This window comes from Geotrypetes seraphini, chromosome 1 (assembly GCF_902459505.1).
Source record: "Geotrypetes seraphini chromosome 1, aGeoSer1.1, whole genome shotgun sequence".
Classification (NCBI taxonomy): Eukaryota; Metazoa; Chordata; class Amphibia; order Gymnophiona; family Dermophiidae; genus Geotrypetes; species Geotrypetes seraphini.
Window position 1 is genome coordinate 377,185,136 of NC_047084.1, and position 19,836 is coordinate 377,204,971.

General features: G+C 39.3%; 2 protein-coding genes across 6 annotated transcripts in view; one reads left to right on the plus strand and one right to left on the minus strand.

The window, feature by feature from the left end:
* The window catches only part of LOC117346340 (E3 ubiquitin-protein ligase TRIM39-like), a 200,123-nt gene that overhangs the window by 90,611 nt on the left and 89,676 nt on the right, over positions 1-19,836 (plus strand). The gene's annotated exons all lie outside the window — the stretch shown is intronic.
* Positions 1-19,836, minus strand: part of LOC117346364 — a 36,554-nt gene that overhangs the window by 16,002 nt on the left and 716 nt on the right. The window contains exons 2-4 of one of the 2 annotated variants that reach the window (XM_033915792.1): positions 10,621-10,800; positions 6,910-6,989; positions 1,647-1,775 (exon numbers count right to left, since the gene is read on the minus strand). In XM_033915792.1, coding sequence (XP_033771683.1) covers positions 1,647-1,775; positions 6,910-6,989; positions 10,621-10,800 — 389 coding nt within the window. The remainder of the gene's footprint in view (positions 1-1,646; positions 1,776-6,909; positions 6,990-10,620; positions 10,801-19,836) is intronic. The other variant, XM_033915800.1, reaches the window with a different exon arrangement.

A 19,836-nucleotide genomic window follows, 5' to 3' on the forward strand; every position in this document is an offset into this window, starting at 1 on the left:
TTAATCTCAATGCTCCAAATGTCTCTAAGACCATTTTTTGGTTTTTTTATTCAAGAAATCAGATATTAATCTATACCACCAGGCAGCCTTATGTCCTAACGAATCTGTCCGGAAGACCATGTAAAATTCATAACTTATAGTATTCCATATATTGTGTATGTTAGTAGATACACATCGACAAGGGGCCGCTGAAAAGTTCTCAGCCAACCAAGAAGAGAATGATGTGGAGCCATGAAACTTACAAGTTATTCCACACTTTTCATTTCAACGATATGGAATGAAACAAACAAACAAAAAAAAGTCAAGAAAAGTGTGGAATAACTTGCAAGTTCCATGGCTTCACATCATTCTCTTCTTGGTTGGGCCGAGAACTTTTCAGCGGCCCCTCGTATTATGATGTCATGATGCCTCATTCCACCAATGCCTAAGAGCCAACTTCATGGGTGATGTCTGCCCATTTACTAAATGCATTTGCTTCAGTGAAATAAAAAGTGTCAAGAAAACTTGTAGGTTAACTTGTAGGTTTCATGTCCTTCCCACCATTCTCTTCTTGGTTGGGCTGAGGACTTTTCAGTGGCCCCTTGTAACAAGATGCGTGCATAAATTCAAATTGTTGCCAATTAATGCCAGTAATGGATTGTTAGGACCCATTAATGGCACTGATTGGCTCATTAGCCAATATAGTTACATGTGCATCTCAGAATAGGGCACAATTTTGAGTGTAGAAATTTGGGCACCATTTATAGAATCTGAGAGATATTGTGACTGCTTGTGCCTGCTGTAGAATTTCTTTTCAGTAGGACATTTAGTTGAAGGTAACCTGTGATTATAAAAAATAGGGGAAGAAATTCTCAAAGACACCGCTGAAGGTTAGCCGGCGGTAGGGTGCCCTATAGCTGGCTAACCAACCAATCCGGAAGCACAATTTCTATATAAAAAAAAAATATGGAGGAAGAAGTGGCACCTTCATTTACAGCACCAGTGTCACGCTTACAGAAACACTTAGGGGTACATAAGGACGCCTAAGGTAAGCATGGCTTGAGCCAGAAGTGGCCTTAGATGTCTTTAGACGTCCCTAGGCACTTCTGTAAGTGTGACACTGGCGCCTTAAATGCAGGCTTCTATAATGCTGGCATACATTTAAAGCGCCGGTGTAAAAAAAAAAAAAAGCAAAATTCTATAATCAGTGCCGGTTTGTGATTGACACGCTGTTGGCGGACACTTCTTGGGTGGCTGCCGATCCCGGTGCCAATCATAGAATTCCCCCCTAGCTACAATATACAATTACATAAGGTCTTGAAGAAGGAGCTTTCTGATGGTCCCTCCATTTCTTGCTTTTGTAAAAAGAGTAATGGTGTTTTATCACAGAATATATATAGGGTGTCACTTTGTCTATTGTTCTGACACTTTTTAGCCTTTGAATGTGACAAGCTTCAATAAATTACAGAGAAGGGTGGGGTTTTTTTGTTGAAACTGTGTTGAAAGTGTGAAACTGCCTTGGCTCAGTGCCGTGCAATGACTCAGCAACAAAAGTACATGCTACACTTGGACCAGCCGCCAGAAAAAAAGGGTAACCTGAAATTGATTAAATAACCTTAACTATGCAGTGTGCTTTAGTATTGTCTGATGAACTTGACCATAGTTACTTTTCTCTTCTCTGTTGTCTTCAGGGCTCTCCCGATCTCTTCTGGGGGTCAACATTCTCAGCCCTTTGTTCCTCTGGGATCCCAGATGCACTGTCTTCAGGCTGTTTCTTCTTCCTCTTGCCATCCTCTCTAAAATGTGTGTTTAAAGAGCGCTATATGATTCTGGCTGATTTTTATCCAATTGTTTGAAAAGTGGCATTTATTATGTTACAAATGATAATAATGAAAAATGCCTTCAAGTTTAATCTTGGAAACAAATCTGTATGGTCAATGACAAAAAAAGTACTTAATTGTACACCTTATGGTTTGTTTACCAGATGAAAATGGAGGGCTAGATTGGCTTAAAGGAGCCACCGCTTTACAAACAATACACATTATTTACCACAGATCTTGTTTTATGCAATGGAATCTATTTACTAATAATGCCTATTAATGGTGTTAGAATTCACTAAACATAGTAGCATTTTTAGGGCTCCTTTTCAAAGCCACGGTAGTGATTCTTGGTGCGGCAAATTGAATGGGCTGTGTTGCATTTGCCGTGCCGGACTCGCTACTGTGGCTTTGTGAAAGAGACCCTTTGAGGGCCTTTTACAAAGCTGCGGTAGAAAGTGGTCTTAGCAAGTCCTTAATGCATGTCTTTCCTGTGCTCTAAAGCAGTGATTCCCAACCCTGTCCTGGAGGATCACCAGGCCAGTCGGATTTTCAGGATAGCCCTACTGAATATGCATGGAGCAAATTTGCATGCCTGGCACCTCCATTATATGCAGATCTACTCCATGCATATTCATTAAGGCTATACTGAAAACCCGACTGGCCTAGTGGTTCTCCAGGACAGGGTTGGGAACCATTGCTCTAAAGCCTCTTTCGACCATTGCTGGAAAATGGCTGATCTTTCAGTTTCCAAATTAATGGTTATGCACTAGTGTTGCCAATAGCACCTGGCTATTACCAAAAATTAGCGCCTAGGGTCTTACTGCCACCTGATTTGTAGGTGTCGAGGGCTCTTATACTAATCCTGCCTCTTAATCAGTTAACAAGTGGCACTAACTGATTAGCACAGAAACACCACTCTCCACCCCCCCAGACACACCCTCTCCCTGAAAAATTTAAAAATATTTTTTACTTGTGGTTTGTGCGTACCTATTCAGAACTTACTGCAGGACTCAGAGCATCCCATGGTAAGCCCTTTTAAGCTGTGGTACGCTCACACTAATGCTTATTGCAGCTTAGAAAAAGGAGCCCTTAATAAATCCAAAATCTGTAAAACAAACTATGTAATTATGAAAGAATGCGATAGCATGATAGTTCAGTATTAAATAATGGCATAGTTTTAAAGCTTTGCACAAAAACATCTATGGAAAAGCTATTTCCAAATGATATCCAATAGGGGTGTACATTTGTTAGCACACGTTTAGTTCATTAACCCTCCCCCTTTCCCTCATGTTCAACAATTATTCCTGCATTGCCCCACCTCACTCCCCCATAGCAACAATCTCCCTCCCCTCCCCCCAAACCAACCTCCGGCATGCTGCAAGTTTTGTTCCCTCCCTCCCTTACCATTTCTGCTGGACCATGGGCAGGGGAGGGGGCTGCTTGCAGAGCTTGGCAGATCAGGAAGGGAGGGGGAACAGGGTGCATAGCCTGGCAGGGCAGGGCACTGCACTTGAATATTAACACCCCCCCCCCCCATGTTTATATTCAAATCAACCTTTTTTTCCTTCTTTTTTGTGGGAAAAAGGTTAACTCGGTTTATATTTGAGTAAAAACCCCAAAATATTTGGGTGGGGAACAAAGAAGCACCAACATGGTTAGATTAGCATTAGTTTCTGATGGAGAAATGAGATTGAGAGGCTCATGAAGCAGTATCTGGTGTCCTCATAGAAAGGCTTGTCTGGGAGAATTTGATAGCAAAAGCCTACTTTCTATCACTTGGGCAAAAAGATCACAGGAAAGGACTTAATATCTCTAGTTTAAAAGCAAACTTGAAATGTGCCCTAAAGATCCATCTGTATTGAAAGGAAGTACTATTGTTAGGAATCAAGCACAGTTTCTTAGACATGAATTTCCCCTTAAACACAGTAACAAAAAAATTCCAGCAAAACGGTCCATCCAGTCTGCCCATGAGTCACACACATTACACATTCATGGATAAATTGTCTTTTCTTTAATATTTCATTCTGGGCAATAGACTATAGAAGTCCGCCCGGTACTGTATTTAGGTTCCCACTGCTGGATTTGCCATTGAAGCGCACTCCAGCCTATCCTAACCATCCTATCACTGGAGCTTCTGTCAAAGTCCTCATCCTAAACCAAATCACGGTATGTGGGACACAGATCATGCAGGATCACCCAGTACCAGCCTTAGTTTGTTTTATACCATTCATTTTCTAATTGGAGATCCTCTGTGTCCGTCCCATGCTTTTTTTGAATTCTGTCACCATTTTCTTTTCCACCACCTCCCTTGGGAGGCCATTTCAGGCATCCACCACCCTCTCCGTGAAAAATAATTTCTTAACGTTATTCCTAAGTCTGCCACCCTGCCACCTCAATTCATGCCCTCTAGTTTTACCATTTTCCTTTTTCTGGAAAAAATTTGTTTCTATATTAATATCTTTCAAGTATTTAAATGTCTGTGTCATATCTCCCCTGTCCCTCCTTTCCTCTAGAGCAGTGGTTCCCAACCCTGTCAATCTGGTTTTCAGGATAGTCCAAATGAATATGCATGGAGTAGATTTGCATGCCTGTCACTTCAAGTTTCAAGTTTATTTTAATTTGATGAATCGCTTATTTAGGTTTACTAAGTGAGATACAGCATTAATAAAAAAAATATAAACATATATTTAGACATACAATTTAAAATTTAAAAATGATGGGTTAGACCAACAGACTTACAGACTAATCAATACACAAGGTAAGAAGGGACAGAACTACAATTCAATGCTTTAAAGTACAGTACCATAGATGGAAAGAACATTAGGGAGGGAAAAATAGAAACCTGGAAGGAAACTAATATAAAATTTGAGCATAATCTAAAAATTAAAAGCATCTTTAAAAAGGAAACTCTTTAAATTACTTTTAAAACGACTCAGATCATTTTCCTCTCTTACATGCTGGGGTAAAGTGTTCCAAAGTTGCGGAGACATCACTGAAAACATATCATATCGTCAAGTTCCAATAACTTTCAAAGAGGGGACTACTATGAGCTTTTGATTAGTGGACTGGAGAGAACACGATGTGCTATAAGGGCTAAGTAATTTATTAATAAATAGAGGTTCATTAGTGGAAAGGGTTTTAAATACTAAGAGTAAAATTTTAAAAGTAATACGGTGGTTAATTAGGAGCCAGTGAGATTTAATCAGAAAAGGAGTGACATGATCATATTTTTTTCCGTTATGAAGGAGTTTAACGGCAGTATTCTGGATTATCTGAAAGCGCTTCTTTTCTTTTTGTGTGATATTTATTAATAAAGAATTATAGTAATCAAGTTTAGCAATAAGGGCTAGCCTGAAAACCCGATTGGCCTGGTGGTCATCCAGGACAGGGTTGGGAACCACTGCTCTAGAGTATCCAATTTCTTCTTGTATGTCTTTTGGCACCAGCTCCATACCAATTTTGCCGCTTTTCTCTGGACCGCTTCAAGTCTTTTTACATCCTTAGCCCGATAAGGTCTCCAAAACCTGAACACAGTATTCCAGGTGGAGCCTCACCAATGACTGACTTGAACAAGGGCATCAATACCTCCCTCTTTCTATACAGCCCAGCATCCTGCTGGCTATAGCCACTGCCTTGTCCCACTGTTTTGTTGCCTTCAGATCCTCAGACACTGTCAGCCCAAGCTTCCTCTCCCTGTCTATGCATATCAGCCTCTCACCCTCAGGGATTTCTACTCCTAAAGTGCATTACTCTGCACTTCTTTGTATTGAATTTTAGTTACCAAACATTAGACCATTCTAATAACTTTTGCAGATCCTTTTTCATGTTTCTCTCCCTCTGAAGTGTCAACTCTGTTACAAATCTTGGTATCATCCGCAAAAAGGCAAACCTTACCTCTAACCCTTCAGCAATGTCACTCACAAATATATTGAATAGAATTGGCCTCAACACTGATCCTTGTGGCACTCCACTACTCACCTTTTCTTCCTCTGAGCTAATTCTATTAGCCACCACCTTCTAGCTTCTGTCCATCAACCAATTTTTAATCCAGTTCACCGCTTTGGTTCCTAAATTCTGCCCGTCAAGTTTATTCAAGAGTCTCCTATGTGGAAGGTTTTGCTGAAATCTAAGTAAATTACATCTAGTGTAAATCCAATTCTTTGGTCACCCAGTCAAAAAAGAAGTGATCCCGCTGCTGCTACTTGGAGTGGAAGATGGAGTCCTCAACCTAGGCCCTCTTTTACTAAGGTGCACGAAGCATTTTAGCGCGCGCTAAATCAACACATGCACTAACTGCTAATGCATCCATAGGTTAATATGCACACGTTAGCATTTAGCGCATGATTAGCATGCGCTAAAAAGCATAGCACACCTCGGTAAAAGAGGGGGCTAGTGTCAGCATCCTCCTTTGAAACAGTCTCTAATGGGTAATGTTTACTCAGAAATGGAGCATACAATTGTTAGAAAGATGGCCCTGTTGCTCTTGTCTTCTGATAGTAAATGCATTCTGTAACATGCCGACCGTCAGTGTTGTAAAATGTTTCCACACTTCAGATTTTTTTTCTTTTTAGTCTTAGTTTATTTATTGAAAGTTTTATATAATAGGAACGCAATAATAAGCAAAACGCAAAATAAATCTAAGGATATGTACATGATATAAAACTGGATGTACAAAGGAAGATTATACAGCGGAGGTAACTGGAGTGGTACATGCATCAGAATTCAACGACAAATAATCCCTAAGAGCAGACCATTTCTTAGAGAAAGGCATCAGTGTACTAAAGGTCCCTCCCTCGTAATAGAATGACAATCCCTCTTAATAGAATAACATTCATATCTGTAAGTGAGACACAACATATTCCACCAGTGTACATGAGAAATTTTTTGAAAAATCTTTCCTAAAAGTACAAATGATTTTTACAGCAGTGGACAATAATGTGTCCATTAAACAACAGGAGGGGTCTGGTAGAATAGTAGCAAAGAACAAATAACAAGAAGATGCTGAGTGATATGGGGACAGAAATAGGGAGAATTTCAGATATCGTAGACCATACATCTTTCCAATATTTTGCGTAAGGTAAACATTTGAATATAAGATGTTTCAAGTCACCTGTTTGTGCACCACAAGACCAGCAGAGTTTGGAAAAAGTGGGATTAATTTGATGGGAGCGTACAGTCGTCCGTAAGGCTCTGTGTAAGAGAAAAAAAAAATGATTGAATTGTAGATGCAGATTTAGAAGAATGATAGACACGTTGTCATAGTGAGTCCCAAGCTGAGTCAGAGAGATTGTACTGTATATCTTGTTCCCTCAGCGAATGAAGAGTGGAAAGCTTATAATGACCTATAGATTTAAAATGTTTATAAACTTTAGAGGCAACGTGCCCACCAGCAGAAAATTGCAAAGAGAGGTCGAATATAGAAGCTTTGCTGTGTGAAGAGGATACATCGATGGAACTCTTACGAAGAGAAGATCTCGACTGTAGCCAAGGAAAGAACTGGGAGTCAGTCAGAGAGTGAGAGAGTTTAACTTGGGAAAAAGGTATCCAGCGTTTGGTGTCAGGATCAATGAAAAATAAAATAACCCAAATATCTAGAGATTGCCAAGAGGACCAGGAGACCATTTTCTTGTCAATCAAAATGGCAGGATTATTGCAAATGGAAATATGAAAGGAGTTGGAAATAGGGACTTTAAGAGTGCTGTCCAAGTATCTGAGGAATTTGTAAGTAATTTTTAAAAAGGGATTAGATTTCACAAGTTTAGGAAGGTTCATTCCGAGAAGTTTAGCTAAAGATAAAGGTTGTATGAGTTGGATCTCAAAAGAAAGCCAGCGGGTTAAAGCTGACCGACGAGAAGGTAATAGCTATTCGAGGCCCTGACGGAGGAGAAATGATTTGTGATATAAGAGGAGATCGGGAAAATCCTCTCTGCCCAGGAGTACTTCTGATTTTTGAGGGATTTCCTTTGGTGCTGGAACTGTTGCAGAGTTTGGATCAGAACGATAAAGTTCAAGGTCATCCCTCAAATTCTCCATCCCCTGCTCTTGGATCTTGCAGCATTATTTCCTGTCTCTTACGGCTGCTTACCAGTTATCATGTTAGCAAATAGCTTATCCAAACACCCCTCAGCTACAAAACATTCAATCTCTTCTGATTCTGGGAATCCCTCTAATGATCATTCAGATGATTTAGTATTTTACCCAAAACTGCTCTGTATTCTTTACAGGAGGGAGCAGAGTGTGCCTGTGCTCAGCAACCCCCCCCCCCCCAATCCTGCACTGCCTTTGCCTTCTTTTGCTCTTGCATGGAGATGGGAATAGAAAACTGGTATTTCAGTTTTTCACTAGGCCATTCACGTGCAGGTGTTGTTGTTCTCCTCTTAAAAAAAAAAATCTCTTATCTTGGCTAGTGGAATACAGACGTTCTGAAATCCAAGTCTCTGATCGTCACCTCTAGTGCTACTGCTGACTATATCTCTCTGAAAGATCAACTCTTACATAAGAACATAAACATAAGAATTACCACACTGGGACAGACCGAAGGTCTATCAAGCCCAGTATCCTGTTTCCAACAGTGGCCAACCCAGGTCCTAAGTACCTAGATAGATCCCAAGTAATAAAACAGATTTTATGCTGCTTATCTTAGGCTTCTCTCACCATTTCCAAGCCTACTTCTAGAAAGCATTGACATAATTGAAAGAAATTGTTTCCATATCGTAGTGTGTAAGGATCTTACTTTTACTGTTAATATACAACAAAATACATTTGGAGGGGCATTTTCGATATGACATCTAAATGAGTCTAGACGTTTTACAGAACACACACCAAAAACCAGTACCAAACATGCCCATTTTCAAAACGGCAAAATATCTATCTTGGTGGGTTTTTTTAATGGATGTTTGTGCTCAGTACGTCTATCTTTTTGAACCATTTTCAAAAAACACATAGAACAAGCCATTGGGATGTAGGAGGGGCCAGCATTCTTAGTAGACTGGCCACACAGACCCCCAGTGGGGTACCCTAGGGGCACTACTGTGGTCCTCATATAAAAAGTCTCAGGTACACATCTCACTATAGCCCCCTTATATTGTTTGGTGAGCCTTCCAAATCCCATTCAAAACCCACTATACTCAACCATACGCCACATCAAAAGCCCTTATGCCTTCAGGTATCCCTTATTTGTGGATAAACTGGGATTAGGATGGGGTTTGCAAGGCTGACAAATTTCACTGTATGGGTAGTGGTTAGAGTGGGATATGGGCCTGAGCTGCTGCTAGGCAACTTCAGGAACCTGCTTGCTGCTCTACTAGGACTGGCCATAACATCTGAAGCTATCATAAATGCACATATGTACTGTTTCGTTCTCATCTTTGGGGGATGGGAAAGATCAGTGACCACCTGAGGGTCATGCTTACATCCCTCCAGTGATTATCTGGTCAATTTGGCATATTTTGGCACTTATTCACTGTTAAAACAGGTCTAACTCCAGAGATCCAAATTGTTCCCTGGATGTATTCATAAGTGTTTGATTATGGCAGAAGAACAAGGGAGGGAAGGATAGAAGCTGGGCAAGAGTTCTGCTGCCCTGGGGGATGGGAGTGATGGAAGGATAGAAAGATGCTGCAGAGGGAAGGCACAAGGGGATGGGTGAGAGTGGAGGAAAGATGTTGCACATGTGGTAGAAAGGAAAGAGGAAGAATTGGGGTGAAGGAGAGGAAGGGAGAGATGATCATGTACATTAAAAAAAATAAGCCCTACCTGAAAATAAGACCTAATGCCTTTTTTGGGCCCCAAATGAATATAAGACACTGTCTTATTTTCGGAGACACACAGTAGCTAACTTGCCCACCCCCACTTTTACAAAACAGCATTAGCGGCTATGGGCTTCAGGGCTTCAAGGAAGTTACCCCAGCGACAGCCACTAGCACATCTTTGCAAAATTGGGAGGGGGGGGGGGCAGGTTAGATTGTTAAAATTATACAGAAATTCTGTGGCACTACCTAAACATTGTTGACTAGGGACTCTATATAAGGAACTGAAAAATTTGCATAAATAAAAATTAGCGCTGATCTCTAAACTGTGCTCAAAATTAGGTGCAGTTTGTAGAATAGAGTTTAATGCCAGGATCCGTACTCAAGGGTGCAAGGATTTACATCAAGTAAATCCTTCTGTAAATTCTTGTGCCTCATTCAGTAAATCTGTGCACAAATTCCAGAAATGCCCTTTTCCACACATGGCTTCCCTATTTTGGGATCCACATGTATAATTTATGCTTAAAGATATGTGTGCAAATTTAAATTAATGTTAATTAGCACCAATAATTGATTCTCCATGCCCAATTACAGTATTAATGCTAATTGGCTTGTTTATCATTTAAATTGTGTGTGCAAATTGGATGTGCGTCCATATTTGCACTTGCAATTTTGAGTGCTACATATAGAATTAGGGTGTATATGTATTATTTTAAAAAATGTGGCCATCTCTGGGAAAATCTGATTAAAGTCGCAGATCCAAAAGGTTGAGAATGGGCAATTTTCATATCATGGGTCCATAAGCACTCTGAAAGAGTTACATGTTTGAATTTCTGTAACTCTTTAATTTTTTTGCATAAAAGAATGGAGTGTGGACTGTTGTATTACAAATTTTTGCTCCAATTGAATTAATTACAATCTCATTTTTTGTTTCTGGTGACTTTAGTCATGTTTTTCCTGATACGGTCACAAATGTCTAAGTTGAACATTTCAGATTATTTGTTTATGGAATTTCTCTATACATTATTATCTTCTTTAATGAACAAGTGGAATAATTAGAATAAAATACATACTTTTTAATAATGGTAGTAGTAGGTTTGGTTATTCCAAGATATGAAAATATAGTATGGCTGGTTACAACTATTTCCTCTACAGATTCTTTGGAACTTGATTGACTGAGAGCGTCATCGTAGATAGTTGAAGCAACTGACTCGGCACTGTGGTACACTGAAACGACATCATTTTCCTTAACCCTGGAGGTGGAAAACATACATTAATAACTTATTGGCCTTTTTTCAGTGCGTCAGCTTATTCTGCCTTCTCTCCACCATAAATACAATTGAATTTTTGGGGGGCTTTTGCATGCTCCTATCAACTTATCTAGATTTTAGTGTGATTATATCCTAACCACAGCAAATGAAAAATATGTTAGTTGTCACCATGGTACTGAAATAGAGGCTCAGATCTAGAGCATACTGGTAAAGTATGCATTGTGAAAACTACTAAACAAACAGTGGAGATATCCAATCAAGACTGGTGAGCTTTATGGCCCAGGATCCAAAGTGCTTCTACACTCATGAGTGTAGGAGCACTTCGGATCCTGGGCCACATCATTTTAAAGCACATTTGTCATCTAAAGTGGTCTAGTACTTTTTGACATCTAGCCATTAAAGTCTTTTAAGAATTCAAGACTCCTGATGCATGTCAGTGTGGCAGAAACATGTACAAGTCAAATCAATTGAAGTGAATGGAAGAGATTTGAGAAATACATAAAGCTCACCAGTCTTGATTGGATATCTCCACTGTTTGTTTGGTTGTGTTTAACTCGTGGAGGTGTATCTCCTGTTTTGCACTTTGAAAACTACTCCCAGTTTTTTGCACTTGCTTTTTCTCAAGCTAAAAAAAATACAGTCCAGAGAGCAGAATATGGTAGTTCTCTAGGCCCAATCAATATTCTATGCAATATAGCATTGGCAACTAGAGAGTTTGGGGGTGGGGACAGACAGTGGCGTAGCAAAGGAGATTGGCGTCTGGGGTGGTGGTACCCCACTGCCATGCAGTGTGCCCCCCCATTCTTCCCCACTGCTTGAGCGCCTCCACTCTTCTGTGCTGCTTGAGTGCCCCCTGCGTGCTTTTTGAAATGTTCACCGGCCCAAGCAACATCTTCCGCTTGCTGCTCGTGCCAGCTTTGGATCTCCTCTGATGTCATGTCCTGGTCCCTACTGGGTCAGCCCCTTTGAGCCTCCTGCCCTGGGCCTACCAGCATCTTAGAAGTTTCATCAACCAAGTAGGCAATGTCGCAGGCCTATCCAGGACCTTCATCTGGCTAAATCCCTCCTTCTGAAGTAACTTCCAGCGAAACAGAATAGTACTAAGGTAGAATTTTGGCATATATACATGTATATGCTATTATTTTAATGAAATAAGTACATAATTAGCATGCAACTGTTTGCACATACTTCCTAGACTTGCCTTGTATCTGGGCCACTTTGGTTTGGTTGGAAGGTTCGGTAATGCAGTGTTCTAGAGACACTAGAATATTATCTGCGAAGCTAGAAAATCAAGAGGCCACACAGAAAAGCAAGGTAGAGGACCTGATAAAAAGGGTAGGTGTATTGAAAAAATTTGCTGAAAAACATTGACTGAACTAGTAATTCAAGAAAGCTGACCATCTATCACAAATTTGAAACTTAAGAAAGTGATCAGATAAGTCTCAATTTTAAATTTCTTAACTTCCTGTGATTCTCCTTGGAATCTCCATCGGAATCCTTGAAGAACTAATTTTACTGAAATATTCAAGATCCCAAAGGAACTTGTCCCACTTATGGGGAAGAGTTACTATTATAACATCTAAAAAGATGAGAGTAGAAGATATTAGGGAACTCCTACCTAGTGCTGTCCTTGATGCCTCAGCTTTTCTGGAAAGAACAGTTGACGAGCAACTAGATAGTGCTACACTTGTAGTGTCATCTGTCTTTGAACAAGATAAAAAAGAGGTTTTCTTTCTCAGGCAGAAGGTCTAGGTTTTCCTTAATTTCTTACACCAAGGTATGACAGCTTTTTTTTGTTAAGATTTCCTTGTAAACATTTTATGCTGTAATAATCGAAAGTATGTACTTTTTAAACTATCCTAGCTACAATTATTTCTAGAGTCCGAATAGGAGGTTTTCTGAGATTTAGTGAAAGATACGTGTTCATTTTCTTTTAGCTTTTCTTATTTTTTTAAAAAACTTTCTGTTTGTATTAATTTTACAAGATAACACAATGCATGTAAAACAGGAAATCCACATAACACACAATGCCTTACAACTCCCCTGAGGAAGACAGCATTGTCGAAACACAGACCATTTTGGGTCCTTAGTTCCCAACGGTTTGGGTCCTAGATATATTTTACGTGGATTATCAAATTGTAATTTTTAAATAAAGCCTGCATCTTGAACATCACCATCTCCACAGAGTTTTTGTTTTCGTTGGATTTACAACTCCCTCACCCACCCCTGCCTTTCCCATGACATCTGTCACAAAAAAAAATCATTAACTGCAAGATGGGTTTACAACTCATCCCTCTTCAGCCCTCCACATATAATGCCTACATAGCCAGTCCCCCAACTATTATATCTCAACATTGACTCCTCAAATTTTCCAGCACTCCAGACCTTTAGCCCCTTCCTTACCAACCACCTTCAGCCTATAGCCTGACCCCACTCATCCCCACATTTTATCCCTTCCAAGTTGCCCCTATTAGCCAGAGCTCTACATTATCCACACAAACAAACACTCCAAGACCTACACTCAATATCATTCCTTAAGGCCATCTCCATCACCTGAAACATTCAGTGTCCTGAACACACCGCTTCACCCCCAACAACAGTCCAATCAACATTTCAGCTTCCTTCAACCATTCCTCCATGTGCCATTTCCATATCACCACTTTCCTCCTGGCCAGCAGCAACATTCTTCCCATTTTTCCTGTCAAATCAACATCTGGCTCCTTTGACTAGAAACATTAAAAATACATTAAGAACATATGAATTGCCATACTGGGACAGATCGAAGGTACATCAAGCCCAGTATCCTGTTTAACAGAGGCTAACCCAAGTTTGAAGTACTAAGCTAGATGACAAGTAGCAAAACAGATTCTATGCTGCTTATTCTAGGATTAAGCAGTGGATTTTCACCAAGCCATCTCATTGCCCCAGGTACATTAGGTAGATTGTGAGCCCGCCGGGACAGACAGGGAAAAATGCTTGAGTACCTGAATAAATTCATGTAAACCGTTCTGAACTCCCCTGGGAGAACGGTATAGAAAAATTGAATAAAAAAAAAATAAAATAATGGCCTATGGACTTTCTCTTTTAGGAAATTATCCAAACCTTTTTTAAACCCTGCTAAGCTAACTGATTTCACCACATTCTTTAGCAACAAATTCCAGAGTTTAATTACATGCTGTGTGAAGAAATATTTTCTTTAGTTTCATTTAAATCTACTATTTAATAGCTTCATTGCATGCCCCCTAGTCCTAGTATTTTTGCATGCCCCCTAGTCCATCTACCCTTTCCACTCCAAACAGTATTTTATAGTTCTCTATCATATCAACCCTGAGCCGTCTCTTCTCCAAGCTGAAGAACCCTTGTCACTTTAGCCTTTCCTCATAGGGAAGTTGCCCAGTCCTTTTATTATTTTTGTTGCCCTTCTCTGTGTCTTTTCTTATTCTGATATATCTTTTTTGAGATACGGAGACCAGAATTGTGATACAAGGGCATTATAACATTTTCATCTTTGTTTTCCATTCCTGCTTTTTTAGCTGCTGCCACACATTAAGCGGAGGGTTTCAATGTATCCTCAACGATGACACCTAGATTCTTTTCCTGAGCAGTGACTCCAAACGTGGAACCCTGCATCATGTAGCTATAGTTTGGATTCTTCTTTCTCACATGCATCACGTTGCATTTGTTCACATTAAATGTCATCTTGCCATTTTGATGCCCAATCTCACAAGGTCCTCTTGTAATTTTTCACAATCTTCTTGCAATTGAACAACTTTGAAAAACTTTGTGTCATCAGCAAATTTAATTATCTCACTAGTTATTCCCATTACTAGATCATGATAAATAAGTTAAAAAGCAGCAGTCCCAGCACAGACTCCTGGGGAACTCCACTATTTACTCTTCTCTATTGAGAATAATGACTATTTAAACCTACTCTGTTTTCTATCTTTCAACCAGTTCTAAATGCATAATATGGCATTACCTCCTATCCTATGACTCTCTAATTTCTTCAGAAGTCTTCATGAGGTACTTTGTCAAATGCCTTTTGAAAATCCAAATACACGATACCAATCGTCTCACCTTTATCCACATGTTCATTCACCTCTTCAAAGAAATGCAGTAGATTGGTGAGGCAAGATTTCCCTTGACTAAATCCATGTTGGCTTTCTCTCATAAATCTATGCTTAAGTATATGTTCTGTCATTATGTTCTTTATAATAGTCTCTACCATTTTGCTCAGCATCAGTGTCAGACTCACCAGTCTATAATTTCCCGGATCATATCTGGAACCCTTTTTAAAAATCGACGTCACATTGGCCATCTTCCAGTCTTCTGGTACTATGCTGGATTTTAGAGAAAAATTATAAATTACTATAGCTCTGCAAAATCATTTTTCAATTCTATCAGCACTCTGGGATGTATACCACCCGATCCAGGTGATTTTCTACTGTATAGTTTGTCAAATTGATGCATTATATCTTCCAGTGTTACATAGATTTGTTTGGGTTTTTTTTGATTCATCAAAATTGGATACCATTTCTGGCACCGGTAGCTCCCCCATATCTTAATTGGTGAAGACTGAAGCAAAGAATTAATTTAATCTTTCTGCTATGACTTTGTCTTCCCTGAGTGCCCCTTTAACCACTTGGTCATTTAGCAGTCTAACTCTAACTGATTGTTTTCCTGACTTCATGCTTTTAATATACCTAAAAAAGTTTTGACTATATGTGTTTATGCCTCCAAGGCAATCTTATTTTCAAGGTCTCTCTTTGCCTTCCTTATCAGCGCCCTGCTTTTGACTTGCCATTCTTTAAGTTGTTTCCTACTATTTTCAAATGGATCCTTCTACTTTCTGAAGGATTTTCTTTTAGCTCTAATAGCTTCCTTCACCTCACTTGTCAATCATGCCAGCTGCCGTTTGCTCTTCCTTCTTCCTTTAAGATTAAATTTAAAATTTAGGGGTCCTTTTATTAAGACGAACTAACCAATTTAGCACATGCTAAATGCTAAGGAGCCCATAGGGGCATCTTAGCATTTAGAGTGTGCTAAGTTGGTTAGTGCACCTTAATAAAATGACCCCTTAGTATAAGAAAATTCAAGCTGTAAAGAGAGTGTACCCCATAGTGTTGGTGTCAGAAAGAAAAAGGCATTGTGTCTGGTAGAGTCTAAGCATGAAGAAGCTATCAATGAAATGACCAACCTGAGGACATTGGAAGCATTGAAGAAGCAAAATAGGGAGTAAGGAATAATGTGGAAGGCTAGATAAAGAAGATAGCCAGTAGAAATAGCTTGATGTGTTAAGGGTGAAAATATTGAAATGAATTGTGAATTTGAATGGAAACCAGTGGTTTTGGACGAGCATTAGGATGATATGATCAAATTTGTTGGAAAAGCATAGGATACAGAAAACATTTTGAAATATTTGATCAGGACAACAATAATACCATGTAAATAGTATTGCAGTAATTGAGTTGAGAAATAACGTGCAATAGAAGAAAAACTGGCAGACTAGAATTGAAGCAAGGCTCAAAAGCAATAATTCACAACATGTGAGACCTGAGGCTTGAAGAAAAGAAGTTGATCAATTGCAATTTACCTAAAAAAGTCAACCACATTAATCTAATCTAATCTAATCTAGACTTTTATGACCTGCTTAATCCTCTCAAGAAGTCCAAAACAGCATATAATACAATTGAATATAGGTATTAGGTATAGGTATGCAATACATAAAATTAATCATTATTTAAATATTTGCTAAACAAATAAGATTTTAAACATTTATGCAATGATATATAAGAAGAGTGTTGTTTTATAGATAATGGTATATCATTCCAAAACAGACCACTTAGCTTTTAGTAAAACTAAATTTTGGAAAATGACTGTTACTCATATGAGTGTGTTTGTGAGTCATTATTAAACATGTACAGCTAAAAAGCTTTTCAACAACTGTACTGACAGAAAGTGGATTGTTCAGTCTGATTAAAAAGTTCCTTCAAATTAGTCTAGGCTGCAATATTACTGATGTCTTTTGATTGGGTCTGTAGATAGTGATCAAGGAAACCTCTGTCTGGAACACTTGACTTCCGTATAGTGAAGAATATTTTATCATCATCGTTGTCATTATTGTCTACACTAGAAGCAATGCGGTCTAATTCATCACTTGCATCTTTATCTTCAACTTTGTTATCATCATCATCATACTGGCCAATTGCAGAAAAGGCTTTCACAAAGTTGGAATCATTCTCTGTTATTGTTCTAACAATTTTTCATCTGATAACAAATCTTTGAATATCTTTGAGAACTGATGCAAGAATGTCAAATGTGTAGAAACCCTTCAGTCTTGGGGCTAGACAAGAAGATTTCCTCTCTAAAGACTATCAATCTGTTGGACACTCACCTCAATGTAAAAGTTTCCATCACAAGACCAGCAGTCTGTTGTGGTAGAGACATATCTGTTCACCAAGAATTGCAACCAGCTTAATAGACATGTTACTTCAAGTTATGTCTGGACTTATATGGATACATAAAGCTAAGCATACATCCTCACATTCTTCATTAGATAATTTCTTCAGGACTTCAGAGGTGAGAGTATCAGAGTAGAATTGGTGATAACCCAATTCAACATAATCTTCATCAGTCCATCACCTTATATCTTGATTGTAGATCAGCCCAACAGTTTACTGTCATCGCTAATGGACACCACTGACAGGACCACCAATGATTGATTTGGTAGGCCTATTTGGGGCCTTTCAGTGGTGTCCATTAGTGATGACAGGAAACTGTTGGACTGATCCACACTCAAGATATAAGGTGATATCCATAGACACAACTTCATTCTTAGCCAAAGGAGTGGTGTATCCCATTCAATGTCCCTATATCCTAGTGTACATGGGAAGAAGTAGTAGAACTATTAAGGTCTAGTTGACTGAGCATAAGTCAAAGATTAATACCAAGAAGGAGGAGGTTCCATTAGTCTAGCATTGGATTAAGAAACATCAGACTTCTGATCTCAGATGGCGAATCCTTGAACTAGTGGAAAGAGGGTGGTTTGGTGGCGTTTTTCAGAAAAGACTGAACTTCAGAGAACAGTTTTGGATCTTTAAATTACAGGCAGTTAAACCCCATGGATTGAATAAGGAAATCGAGTGGATGATGTTGGTCTAAACTGATTGGATGAGTGAATGCCTGAGGTCATATAGAGTCATGGCTCTTTAAATCTTACAGGATGCCTTGGCCATGTTTGAAGCAGATGAGTTAAACTCATAGAAGTAACAGCCTAAAGGTAGAATCTTATGTGCTATATGCTGAAGATTTGATTAATGATATGAAGAAAGATTTTCATTTATATGCTTCTATTCACAGGGGAAGGAGCCTTGAAGCAGCGTGAATAGTGACACAAATTTGTGTTGTTACTGAATCTCTTCCCCCAATGCGACTAAAAAGATATGTTATTGCTCTTATTATGGAATTATTTTTGAGAAATATACACATATAAAAGAAAAATATATATAGAAGAAAAAATAATTTAAAAAGAAAAATTTAAATGGACTGATGAAGATTATGGTGAATCAGATTATCAATGATTCTACTCTGAATTCTTGAAGAAATTATGTAATGAAGAATGTGAGGATGTATGCTTATCTTTGTTTTAAGAATATTTTGTCTTCACTAAGAGATTTACTTTCTGAGGAGCGCCTATTTGAATACTGGGCTTATATAGAAACAGGACCCCTAGTGGTAGTTGTGTAAGACTACTGCTAGGAGCATCATTTTGAGGAAAGCACCAGACTGGGCGGGAGTGACTGAACTTTGCTTCCGCCTTAAGACCCCCTGGACCACCAATGATTGATTTGGTAGGCCCTTTTGGGGTTCTAGAATCTTTGGTGGGGAGGATGGGGATGGACTTGTGAATTTTGGAAAGGCTTAGGTCTTTTTTTGTGTGTGTATGTGTGTGGGGGGTAGTAGTAGGGGCTTGGACTTGTGGGATGTTTGGAGCTTTTTGGAGAGTGAGCCTTAAACTGAAAGGGCCTGTCCTGCCAGCTTAAAATAGCTGCAGTTATTTTATTGTGATTTATGGTCTTAATGTGATTTACAGTATGCATATAATTATTACGCAACTTAAATATCACCACAACAAAAGAGGCCAAACTGTGTTAAGGCCCTTTAAGTTGAATTAAGAGGCAAATAATGCAACTTAAAGCCTTAATGCAACTTGATAACTCCCCCTGTTTAGACTTAGATTTTCAGTAGGTCATATCCAACTGATGGCATTGAATATCTCAGTCATCTCCAGCTGCCAGACTTTATTTATTTCAAAAATGTCTACTCCAGCTATCTACAATTTTAGAAGGATTACAAGTACCATCAGTAGTCAGTGTCAGTATCCAGATAATTATTTGTGTAGGTTAGAACTGCTTTTTATACAGTCCACCTGCTCAGACAGTTACAGTACTTGGGCACCAACACTAAATATGGGCGGTGCCAAGATAACTTATGACTCCGCCCTTGCGCTGTCTCTGGACCACCCTAGCATTATCTTCATGGCCAGTTCAACCTATGGACCAGGTGAGACCTTGGTCCAGGGCATGGTGATAAAGGGTGTCAAACTTCCAGTCCACTCTACCATTAAAACTTTGAGGTATAGAAGTTTGGCACCCTTTATTATTGGTGTAATGAGCCAGCGCCCCTTACCTGGTCCAGCAAGAAGGGAAAATACCAGGTCACGGGGGGTGGGGGGTGGGGAGGGAAGGAAAGATACTGGATTGCAGGGGGGCGGAGCCAATGTAAAAGTTTGCTCAAGGCACCATAGTCTCTTGATCCAGACTATCTGAAGTGATCTGACTATCTGAAGTGCATCAGAGCATTGACAGCGCTGGCCCACGCTAAAAACCTCTAGCGCAGCTTAATAAAAGGGGCCCTCAATTTATTCTCTTTTCTCTATTGAAACCCCATCCCCATATGATTAATGCTATTCATTTCAAAGTCAAAATTCATATAAAGTGATGTGTACATAAAGCAGGG